The sequence below is a fragment of the Myodes glareolus genome, chromosome 1, assembly GCF_982192425.1.
Source record: "Myodes glareolus chromosome 1, mMyoGla1.1, whole genome shotgun sequence".
Taxonomy (NCBI): Eukaryota; Metazoa; Chordata; class Mammalia; order Rodentia; family Cricetidae; genus Myodes; species Myodes glareolus.
Window position 1 is genome coordinate 113,352,357 of NC_142026.1, and position 12,336 is coordinate 113,364,692.

The following is a 12,336-nucleotide window of genomic DNA, read 5'->3' on the forward strand; positions in this document are numbered from 1 at the left end:
ATAAGCCTGTGCTCAGCTGCTACAGCAGGAATTGTGTCGCTGGGTGGTAGAAATCAATGTTCTAAGGTTTGTTAATCAGCATTAGCTGGCCATGCAGCTCCCCAGTCTCTTTCTGCTTTGCTGTCTGGATGTTGTACAAATTCTGTCTTACTCCCGGTGCTTAGGAGCTGCAGATCACTCTGTGCGTAGGACTGGCCTCCAGCTGCTTCCTGCAGAAGCTTTGGGAGCAGGATTCATTTTCCTTAACATAATTGCATTCTCTAGAAAAGCTCCTCCCATTCAGGAAAACAACAAAGCTGAATAAGATAGCTTTTTTTTTTTTTCCTTCTCAGCCTGAAAATCTTCACATTTCCTTTTTCAGGTTACCTTTTTCTCTTTCATCTCATGTTAATGGTTTTTTGTCATGTTGCTGTCCTTTTGCTGACACTCTCTGTTGATGGGGAGACTGCTTGTTGATTTCCCGACTGCCCAAACTCAAAATAATCACATAGAAACTATATTATTTGCAATATTGTTTGGCCAATAAGCCAAAGTGTATTTCTAACTTGCTCTTATATCCTAAACTAAGCTATCTCCACTAGTCTATGCATCACCACGAGGTCGTGGCCAGGCTCCAGCGGAGGCATCTGTCCCTGGTGGTGGCTACATGGCTTCTCCCTGACTCCACCTAATCTCTCTCTCTCTCTCTCTCTCTCTCTCTCTCTATATATATATATATATATATATATATATATATATATATATATATATATATCTTCCAGCCTGGCTATATTCCATTAATCTATTGGTCTAAAGCAGCTTCTTTATTAACCAATAAAAGCAACACATATACAGAAGGACTTCCCACACCATTTCCCCTTTTCTGTCTAAATGAAAAGGAAGGTTTTATCTTTAACATACAAAAACAGATATCAAGCAAGAATTAAAGTTACAATATTTATATCTATTTTATCTTTTATCATAACTAAGGAAAACTATAACTATCTGTTCTTCAACTCCATCAAAGACTCCAGGATATAATATTACCTAAGTAAACAGGAAGTGCATTGTTAGCAACTTTCAAAACTCTAGAAATAACAGAGACATCTTGCTGCCTGGACAGTCACCCAAAGTTCTTCTGTACCATTGGGACATCCATCTTCAGCCTACAGGCCCATAGTATCTGGCAGACTTTTTTTTATGAAGCAGGAAATTCCAAAACAGTTTCACCTATATTGGCAGTTTGTCAGTCACTTTTCTATGTCCTGCATAATGTCTGGCAGACTCTTTCATAAAGCAGGAACTCGAAGGACTGTCTCTCCTTTAGGCAAGTTCAGCAGTCATCTCTCCATGGGTCCCACATGTCCAGCTCACACAGCATAATATCAAACAGTCTAGTCAAGAGCAATTTCTTGCCCAAATGACCAACAAACTCCATAAGGAGCCTCTTCAGTGCTCATCATCCTCTTGAAGGAGATTGGTGCTGTCAGGAGCAGATGAGTCTCACTGTCATAAAAAAAAAAAACCCTCAGTTTTTCAAACATTTAAATACCATATTCTGAAGTTTTCTGAAAGATTTGAAAGATATCTAACTGAAATATAACTCTATATCTCTAGAAAACCTAACTAACATGACTACAAGCTTAACCATTAGAGAAGATATCTAGCAACCTATATTTCTTAATTATACATTACATTTTAAATGAGTTACACAAGCACAATACTTTAATCAAGAGCAGAACTATACATATAACAAAACTGACCTTAAATCTGTATCAATAAACTAAGATCCATACCAATGCAAATCTCTATAGCATATCCCCCTTTGAATGTAAACAAACATTTATAAACAATATTTGGGAATTTGGGTGTAGTTTTCTCCAAACTGCTTCTTGCTTTTTGTTGGGCAAAGTAATTTTTGGGGTTGTTCATGTTGACCTTCTGGGGGATCTTGGGCATCAAACCACATTAGTCTGGAAGGAATCCACAGGTTCTCATCTTTTGTGAAAACAAAAGAAGAACCTCTTTTTTAAAGCAACAAATTTTTAGATCCAAATTTTGAAGTCAAGATACCTTTAAAACATATATGTTGTATCACTAACTATATAAATGATAAAAATACACATATATTATGTAAGTGGCATTTACAAGAATGCTCAACAGAGTACAACTGCCAAAAGACCCAAACTAGAAAAACAAAAACATAATGAATTTGTAACTTAAGGGAAAGTTGTTGGCAGAGGTTTCTGTCCCACCCAGTCCCACAGTTCAGTCCTAAAGAAACACACAGGAGTCTATATTAATTATAAACTGGTTGGTCTATTAGCTTGGGCTTCTTATTAACTCTTATATCTTATATTAACTCATAATTCTTGTCTGTGTTAGCCACATGGCTTGGTACCTTTTATTAGTGATGTATTCTCATCTTGCTTTCTCTGTGTCTGGGTAACAACTGCAGACTAAGCCTATCCTTTTCCCATAACTCTCCTATTCTGGTCGTCCCAACTGTGCTTCCTGCCTGGCTATGGCCAATCAGTGTTTTATTAAGCCAATATAAGTGACCAATCTTTACAGGGTACAAGACCATTGCCCCACAGTACTTCCCCTTCTTTTTAAAATAAGAACTGTGAATCTAATTTCCTTTGTTTAGCTTTTTTTCCTATTATTCGTAACAACTTGTAACCGAAACTCTAAACAAAAACAAACATTTATAATCCTTTTTTGAGGGGGGGGGGATGCGTGCATAGTTTTGCAGTCTACTTCCTGCTGATTGGGGGCTCTGATAATCTTATGGGGACCGAAAGAAAATTTAGGATTATGGTCAAGTTCTGACTGCGAAGCTTAATCATCTCAGCCAATAGTCTCGAGGGTGCTCTGGATGTAGAACTCAGAGGAAATTCCAACAGAGGTCCTCTGAAATGTTGGATCATCTAGGCCATCTACTCCTATTGAAGATTTTTCAGGGGATCTTCCTTAATCAAACCTGATTTTTTTCTTAACCCAGAATGAAGCCACAGCCTCTCATTTTCTGTAGAAACAAAAGCAAAACTTCTTCTCAAAAGTAACATATCTTTTAACTTAAATTTTGAAGTGAAGACTTTTTTAAATATATGTTGGATTAATCCAGCAGCATTTATAATTAAATGTCTTTTAGCAGCTGCTGCTCCTTCCTCAGCCATCAAACAATTCAAAGACAACAAACAGCACACAGTATCTAGATTCTCTGTGTATTTTTATCTTTATGTGGCTTTATTTTAAACTCTATTTCTTTTTTAATTTTTGGTTTTCTGAGACAGGGTTTCTCTGTATATCTTTAGCTGTCCTGGAACTCACTCTGTACACTAAGCTATCATTGAACTCACAGAGCTCCACCTGCCTCTGCCTCCCAAGTGCTGGGATTAAAGGTGTGTGCCAGCACACCCAACTACTCTCTCTCTCTCTCTCTCCCCCACTCTTTTTTAAGGACTTTATCCTTTTTATTTTTTCTCCCAAGCCTGCATATATTTTTAAACACACCGTAAACCATTTCAAGGTTTGTTTGTTTCTTGTCTGAATCCATCTTTAGTGTATATCTTTCTTTTTCTGACCACATGAGTCTAATTTGCTAAGCAATATAGCTAGGATTAAAGCTGTGACTTTGAAGACTGGATCCACCCCATTTCTTAGCTTTCTAAGAGTCTAACTTCACGGTGGAGGTATTGGCGGGAGTCATGTTTAACGCCACAATTCTATGGAGTTTAAAGGTCCCTGCTACCACCAAGAAGTATACGGTCAGCTATTCATAAACACTATTTAAGTGTTTAGTAGTGGGGCATCTTAAAAGGTTTTTGCAGCTAAAACTGAGTCAGGAAGCCTCACTTAAATGAGACTTACTTGCCTCTAGCAAACAGAACCCACCTGAGAAAATGCTGCTACTAAGAAGCTATGCTTAACTCTGTTCTTTTGTGTCTATAATTACTTTCCAAGTTCTCTCAACTTGGATGTGGATATAGTTGTCCATGTTAGGTGCCCATTGTTAGCGGAGACTGCTCATTCGTTTCCCAACCACCCTGACTCGAAGTAATCACACAGAAACTATATTATTTGCCCAATAGCTTAAGTATATTGATAGCTAGTTCTTATATCCTAAATTAACCCATCTCCATTAGTCTGTGAATCACCACAAGGTCGTGGCCTACCAGAAAAGTTTTGGCAGGTTCCAGTGGAGGCATCTGTTCCTGGTGGTGGCTTCACGTACTCTCTCTCTCTCTCTCTCTCTCTCTCTCTCTCTCTCTCTCTTTCTCTCTCTCTCTCTCTCTCTCTCTCTCTCTCTCTCTCTCTCTCTCTCTCTCTATATATATATATATATATATATATATATATATATATACACACACATACATTCCAGCCTGGCTATATTCTGTTAAGCCATTAGCCTAAAACAGCTTCTTTATTAACCAATAAAAGCAACACATACACAGAAGGACTTCCCATACCACTCTCTGATATTTTTCTTTTACACATTACATTGGTCATATTTACATAAATAAATATAAACATCCATGTTTAAATGAGTGCAGTAATAGACACACAGTCAGGGTCCATTCTGGATCTAAGACACCATGGTTGGCTTTTCAAAGTTGAAGACAAAGAAATGTTTGTACAGATGAATAGATGCTAAAGACCAGAAAGAGCTCTGGGAACTGCTGTGATTATTCTTTTTGTTATGTGTGGGCATAGAAGTCTTTCAGAAAAAAATAATCAAAATATCCTACGAGTAATTAAACACACATATGGAATACCACTCAGGAATAGACAGGACAAATTATCAACAAATACAACAACTTGGATGGGTTCCAAAGGCATTATGTGGTATCTGACTACCAAGCACAGTCTCAGTCATGTAGTCCAGCTGGCCTGAGCTTCTGAGACAAGATACGTGTACTCTGGATGGCACAGTCAGAGGAGTGGAGCCCTTTGGAGCCTGGAAGATGGTGAATGGGGCCCAGGATCAAGCACTTAACTCGATACATTTGGACTTTAGTTTAACTTTGCCTTGGTTCTTCCCTCTTGGGAATAAAAAAACTAGTTGTTGGTTTTCTAGGAGTCCACAGTTGAGACTTTATACTTTTAAAGAGACATTGGAGTTTTAGAAAGACTTGAAATTTTAGAGAAATTTGGATATTTTAGACTTGGCTATTTGTAATATTTTATATTGACATTAATTTGCCACTTTAGATACAGATGAGACAGGAAAGATTCTAGTTGAAAAGTGATGTTTGTGTAGCAAGTTGACAAGGGGTCAGCTGGTTAGTCTTATGTTAACTTGCTATGAGCGAGAGTCACCTGAGAGGAAGGAATCTCAACAGAGAAAAACCACAAGATTGGGATGTAGGAGAGACTGAAGTGCGTTTTCTAAATTAGTGATTGATGTGTGAGGGTCCTCGGTGCTCTAAGAAAGCAGACTGAGCAATGAGGAACAAATCAGTAAGCAGCACTCCTCCATGGATTCCTGCCCTGACTTCCCCAATGGTGGCTACGTGGAACCAGAAGACTGAAATAAACCCTATCCTCCCAAGCTGCTTATGATTATGGTATTTTATTACAGTACAGCCACAGGAACTCTAAGACAGTGTCCCTGCATCCAGTCTCCTTTCCTGGTCATGAGACTTTACCCAGAGACATGTTATTTGACTCCAGCTAGTTATTTTATTTTCCAATATGTGCTTTTTCTTTCATCCCCTGTAGTTTTGCTTCAGGCAAAACTACTACTACTACACTACTACTATTATTTACTGTTATTATCTGTAAAGAGTATGCCATTGCAATTTGAGTCTACCATTAACAGTTTACATCAAAATGGATTTGCCAACATTTAGGGACTATTAACAAAAATCCAGTTCATCCATAGTTTTTACCTTATGCTATTCTTCTGTAGAATCCCACTTATGACCTCACATTACAACTGCTATTCTTAGCAATGAGCTTGATTTTTTTTGTTCAATGACCTCAGTTTGGGGGTCAAGACTTTTGTACACCAGCCTTCTAATGGAATTTGACGTTTTCCACAAGATTAGATGAGTACTGCAGATATTTGAGAGGAAACCCATGGAGGTCACCGTTATATTATACATGCTGGTACCTGTGATCAACAAGACTTCACTGCTGTTCATCTTGACCACCTGGCTAAGGTAGTATTCAACAGGTTTCTCCAGTTAGAAGTAATATCATTCAACTATTTTTCCATAAAGCATTCTCTAGAAAAAGGTCACATGCGTAGCCCAAACTTCAAGTGGTGAGGGCCAGTCATTTATAAAATATTGGCTTAAGACCCTGCAGAGTTTGAGAGCTGAGCCTTGAATTTGGTATGAGCTTCCTAGCAGCCCAAGAAGCCATCAACCATAGCAGGTACTATGGGAGCCTCCTTGTTTATGTCTAAATGCTATATTCGTATGTAAAGAAATGTTCTAGTGGTGAAGCTTAGCTCACCCCAGCACTGGGACCCGGCAGTCAAAGCAGTGGGGCTGGCGGGTTGACCCTATCGGAAAAGAGGATGAGGAAGGATCATCAAACAGGAGAGCCCCAGGGCCTCACACAAGGCTTTAGGGACAGCTGGGTTCCTGGCATGGCCAATAATCAAGCTGTCAAACACAGTTCGAAGGCCAGGCCCTAATGTAGTCACACCAACTGCAGAGGTCCCGGCTCTAGTCAATTTGGATGCTGTGTCCTATGCCAATGTCCCAGAAGACACTACTGGTCTGCAACTTCAGTCTGGCCACCCGGAGAGTGGAGTTGCTGCAGACTGTGTAGAGGCAGGGGGCACTGGGCAGATTAGATTCCCAGTACAGCAGCTGATGGGAACTGGAGAAGTGAACAGTGCACTGGAGGTGGGCTCCTCTTCAATCTGCATCCCCATTCCTCTACAGCCCCCACTCAGCCCCCAGTGCTCAGTTATTTAAAGTTCATGTCATCAAGATTAACTGACTGTTCTTTAGTAACATGGAACGTGTGGAGATGACGCTGCTGACAATCCAAGGTTTCCTTCATCACTTAGTTAGAAATACACGCTTATATTATGTTTCAAAAGATAAACCTAAGCACAGGAACAGCGACTTCGATGAAGATGGCGGCACGTAGTCACCCACGGGGCAGCTATAATATGCCATAGGATTATACATACTCTTGATATGTTCTGGCTTATGTGCTCAGCTGTATATTATCAGTGCAACAAGCCTATTTAACAAACGCATGAGACTGCTATTTTAATATTAGTTTCCCTACTTATTTACGAACTATGAAAATCCCACATTCACAAGTCATCTCTGGAACATTCCCTTATCTGAACAAACTATAATTACATTAAGCCTGGAAACCAAACATGCAAAGGTCACATACTGGCACTTTTGGTCTCAAGCGAAACAACTTAGGAAACTGATAAAGAATAAAACACTAAAGTACTAACAAGAAATGAGAAGCTAATTAATACCTAGTAGTATCTGAGCTTATTGCAGCGAGACATATCCATGTTTTTGTAGGAACTAGCCATGGGAGCCAGGGAGTCTTTCTTTCCAACCTAGGGTGCTATGGTTTGAGTGCTTGCATCCCTTCAAAACCCAGGTTCAAGTTTAACACTGCAAACAGTATTTAGGAGGGAACTCCGGGCATTAAGACTGCTCATGGCTCTGTCAGTGCCCTTGCATGGGACAAGAGGGTACAGTCACCCTTTGTGCCCTCAGCCACTGGAGCAGTGTTGCTCTGCCTGGTGAGGTGGCTGCAAGAGGCATCTGGAAGCAGGGAATGTTTAACATACACCCAATTTACTAGCACCCTCACCTTGGTTTCCTGGTTCTAAAGTGTTAAGAATTAAGTTTCTCTTGCAAATGACCCAATTTAAGGCATTTGGACACAGAACAAACTTTTACATGGACTTTGAGTGGACAGCATGAGCCATGGTGCGCTCTGCTAAGGCCCCATGGATGACCAAAGTCTCTTGTGCATCATGGTTTTAGGTTTGTGGTTTTTTGTTTTTTTTTTTTTAAATTATTAACCTTCTAAAGACATTCTGTATCTTCTGTCCTCTACATGGTCACCTCTCATCTCTGCCGTGCATTTCTCTGTCCTCTGAAGGGGTCTTCTTTGGTGTCCCACACTCACCACCATGCATTCAGGAGAGGATCTGTCTCATTACCAGAACTGGAACAGACTGTCTTCCTACTGCTGACTTCATCAGTTCTGGCACCTTTTTGGCTGTTGTAACCCTGTGCATTGTTGAGCATCCATTCCCTGTATATCTACTTTCTAGAACTTTAAAAAAACGAAAACAGACTTTCTCCTTTGACTTCTGACCACGAATTTCCCCTTTTTCTCTGATCCACCTGGGTATGTTTTCTGATCTCAATTCCAAGCCATATTTGTGTTCCACCTAACATGATTGCAGTTTTATAACTTTTGCAATTTTATAACTTTGCCCTCTAGAAGTTAACTTTGTAAAATATGCCTGGCATTTAAAAAAAATAACTTCTTGCTTGCATCCCTACCTTTTAAATAAATATAGGCTTATGACATTTTCACCATCTATTTCAATTCTCCAGCCAATACTTCCATAACTGCAGTCCAAGGAAGGAAACTAAAACCATTTAAGGCACTTTAAAGCAAAAGGTGAATTCTGTGTCTCTGGCCCAGAGCTGATTCCAAAGCAGCATTTAAGTTTTCGCTGCTGCTAGCATTTACTCATGAGGTTAACAGTGTGTTCTTTCTGCATGTATGTTCATTCTTTCTAGTTCTGTATGGGATTCCTTTACAAACTTTGCTCGCATGATTGATAAGTATGAGAATTTGAACATCTGTAATTATATCACTTAATAAATTTTCATTATGCATTTTGGGGGGAGAGTAAAGGTCGATATATATATATATGTATATATATATATATACATACATACATATATATATATAGCAAGTCTTGAATTCATGATCTTTTTCAAATCTCATTAAATCTGGTTAATTACAGATTATTGAAAATAGTCTTAAAACTTGTTATGGTTGTTGGAATAGAAAATAATGTAGCCATAATACATCTTCATTATTGAAATCAGTTCACTTATTTCAATGTTCTTTTAAGTCTATTTTACAACTGTGTTTACATTGCTAATTTACATTTTAAGATGGCTTCTCTGTGGAGAGGATGCAGTCTGGCAGGTAAAGGCTGGTACTCACCGATGGGCCAGGAAGCTCTGAACACTTATAATTTTCAAAAGAGCAAAGTCATTAGCCCCTTCATTTGATTACTATTTATACTAAACTCTAATTTAAAATGCTACTCTTATCATGCTTCCATATAATACACATATAAGCCATATATCAAATTGCACCCTGAACTTTAACAACCTACAACTCTCAGCTCTACTTTGAGTTCTAGTCACTTCAGTGTTGGGAACATGTCCCAGGGACAATTCCAATCAAGGTCAATGTTTTTATGGCTTTCCCCAAACCTGTCCTTGCTGGAGATGGAGGGTTTGAGAACCACTACATCCCATCTATAGCCTGGTCTTGCAGAAGAGTCTATGGGTCTCAGGGACAAACTAACAACACCAAAACAAGGCAAGCAAGGCTGTATCCCAGCACAGGTCATGAAAATTGCCCCTCCTAGACTAATCCAAAGATAGGGTTACTCTGCTTCAATTGAGTCAAAATGTTTTGTTACTTAAGTCAATTTAAGATTGTTTTCTATAAGTATCTATAAATAACATATGAATAGGACACTTCTGTCTTCACAAGATTCATCTCTACTGACAGCTACACAAATGCTCTTTATTAAAGAATTTGGCATGAGGGCAATCACCTAGGAACTGCACCCTGCAGCAGTTCAGGATGTGTGCAGCCGACCGTGTGGATGCTATTCGGTTATGCAGCAGCAGGCATATGGGGTGGTACACACCTGGAATTCTAGGACCTGGCCCTTGTCCTTCATGCCTTTTCTAATTTCTGAAGTCTATGATAGAGTCCTTCAATCCCAGGCTTGCTTAAGAACAACATCTAACCTAAATTTCATTAGAATCAGGAAATGGTCCAACAAATCCTTGTTAAGTCGATAAACCTTCAAGTCTGTTGTTGAAACACTGAAGAAAAGCCTGAGTCTTTTTCATAGGGAGCAGAGAAGACCAGATGTAGTCAGTAATTAATTCCACAGAAGAGCAAACCCAAGGTCGGGTTAAAGTGACTAAGACTCAGCTTGATTTACCATTAGCATAAAAAGCCAAAACCATGTCAGCCAGAAAAGATCCCACACAGCTCCTGGGGTCTCATGTGGTGATGGGGTAGACTCCCTTGTGAATATTTAAGGAATACAACACATTTTTGCTAAGGCGTTTTATTAGCTGGTTTGTCAACTTAAATAATACCTTAATGACCTAAGAACAGCTTTCAGTCACCTCATATCACACTTCTGAAGGTAGACTTGTTGAACGGAAGGGACAATCACATTTTCAACACAGAATAGATGGTAAGTAGATTTACCACCAGCAAATCTTTCCTTAGTGTTAACGTGAAAAAGCACCAGGTCAAAGACTGACTACATCAAAAGCCCCAGTTAGATGCCCTTCCGTAACACATTCATAGGAGACTGAAAAGAGAAAACAAAGACTGTTTTGGTTTGGCCGGAAGTTGAGTCCGTTTCATGATAATTTAAGTATCCTCGTATAATCCCACAAGTCTCAGGGAAACAGATACATTTTACTACCCTCCCCACCAAAGGGAAACACTTTTGAAATCGAAGTATAATATTGTTCTTTCTTTGTCAGGTGGCAACTTGAAACTTTTGCAGGAGTGATTATTAAAACTTCATGGCAGCTAATTATAGCTTTAATTTCTCTCGCCTACAAAACATTATCAACTGCACACTGTTTCCATAGCTGAGGCACTGGACGCCTCCACGGCTGACTGTCTCTCTGCACTTGGAACATGGTGGACCCATCACTCTTTTATCTGAAAAAGAAAGAAAAAAGTGCCGCTATCACTTCAGACCCTTTACAAGAATAATAACAAAAGCAGGGGACAGTGAAATAAGCTTTTCTTTTTCCTTCACTATTTTCCCCCTTCCCCTGTCATGCTACTCATTTGTTTTTTAAGATAAATTACTCATGTTAGTTATGGACATATAGAAGAAAATCCAAATTACTGAAATTCCCTGGTTCAGTTCTGGCTATTTCCTTCAAAATGTCACCGTACTTTATCATATAAAAACCAGGCGGTGCTGGCGCACGCCTTTAATCCCAGCACTTGGAAGGCAGAGGCAGGCGGATCTCTGTGAGTCTGAGGCCAGCCTGGTCTACAAAGCAAGTTCCAGGATAGCCAGGGACTGTTTCCAAAGAAACCCTGTCTCAAATAATGAAAAAAAAGTTATGGTTAAGAAAATGTTACAACTACATTAATTCAATTTTTTGAATGAATTATTTCAAATACACTGAAAGCCAGTAATTTAAAGAAAAATAACAGTTTCTTCTACTAACTAGACCCCCAATTTATTTGATCCTACATATATAATACTTTTCTCCTCTCATCATTTAGAGACTATTATAGTATAAATTTTAATTTCTTGTTCCAATATCGTGTGTTCCCTTAAGCCATAAGATCTCTGCAATCACCCAGAAAGGTGAAAAAGACAGATTAACTATGGACAGTCAGTGGCTTCAGTACCTCAGTGACGACACCAGCAGCTATTGTGGAGCCGCTGTACCGCAGCATAAACCTCCCCAGCTCCTTGAAGTCTTTGTAGAGCTCCAGAGCTACCGGTCTCTGCGTTTGCAGCTCTACCAGTGCATTCTGGCCCTTGGTCAGCAGCCTGTTAGGAGTGGAGGAAAGAAAAGGGACCGATGGATATGCAATACAGATAAGAGAGCCCCTGAAAAGTGAGCAGTTCACATCCAAGCCGCTTATCAACTCAATCTTCCAATCCAGGAGAGAAAGTTGTATGTGTGTATGCCTAAATTCAAGGATATGCCTTTGAACTTTTCTGGGTTAAAATAAACGAGGGTAATTCTAGACTTAAGAACCATTAGGGAGATGTCAGGTGGGAGTAGGGGTGTGTATGTGTGTGTGCGCATGTGTACACACTCACTCGTGTGCGAGCCTGCATGCATGTGAACCAATCTGAAAACATATCCTATCCCTTAAATGCTCAAACACCCATTCTAATCATTCCCTGAAGAAATCTACAAGTTTAGTTATTCAATGAAGGGAATGATACACAGTTTATCAGGACACTAAATCTAATCCTCTTTTAAATAAACGCCGTTATTTATTTTCACAGATCTGATGAGTCAGCCTTCGCCTTCACACACGCTGCATATATTACACTAGGATTCAGCAGCAGGCACAGAG

General features: G+C 39.4%; 1 protein-coding gene across 2 annotated transcripts in view; it reads right to left on the minus strand.

Annotated features, from left to right (window-relative positions):
• Window positions 1-10,311: 10,311 nt before the first annotated feature.
• The window catches only part of Hbs1l (HBS1 like translational GTPase), a 74,023-nt gene continuing 71,998 nt past the window's right edge, over window positions 10,312-12,336 (minus strand). For both annotated transcript variants that reach the window (XM_048425125.3, XM_048425127.3), the window contains 2 exons: window positions 11,653-11,797; window positions 10,312-10,941 (listed from right to left, as the gene is read on the minus strand). In XM_048425125.3, the coding sequence (XP_048281082.3) occupies window positions 10,930-10,941; window positions 11,653-11,797 (157 nt within the window). In that variant the 3' untranslated portion in view covers window positions 10,312-10,929. The remainder of the gene's footprint in view (window positions 10,942-11,652; window positions 11,798-12,336) is intronic.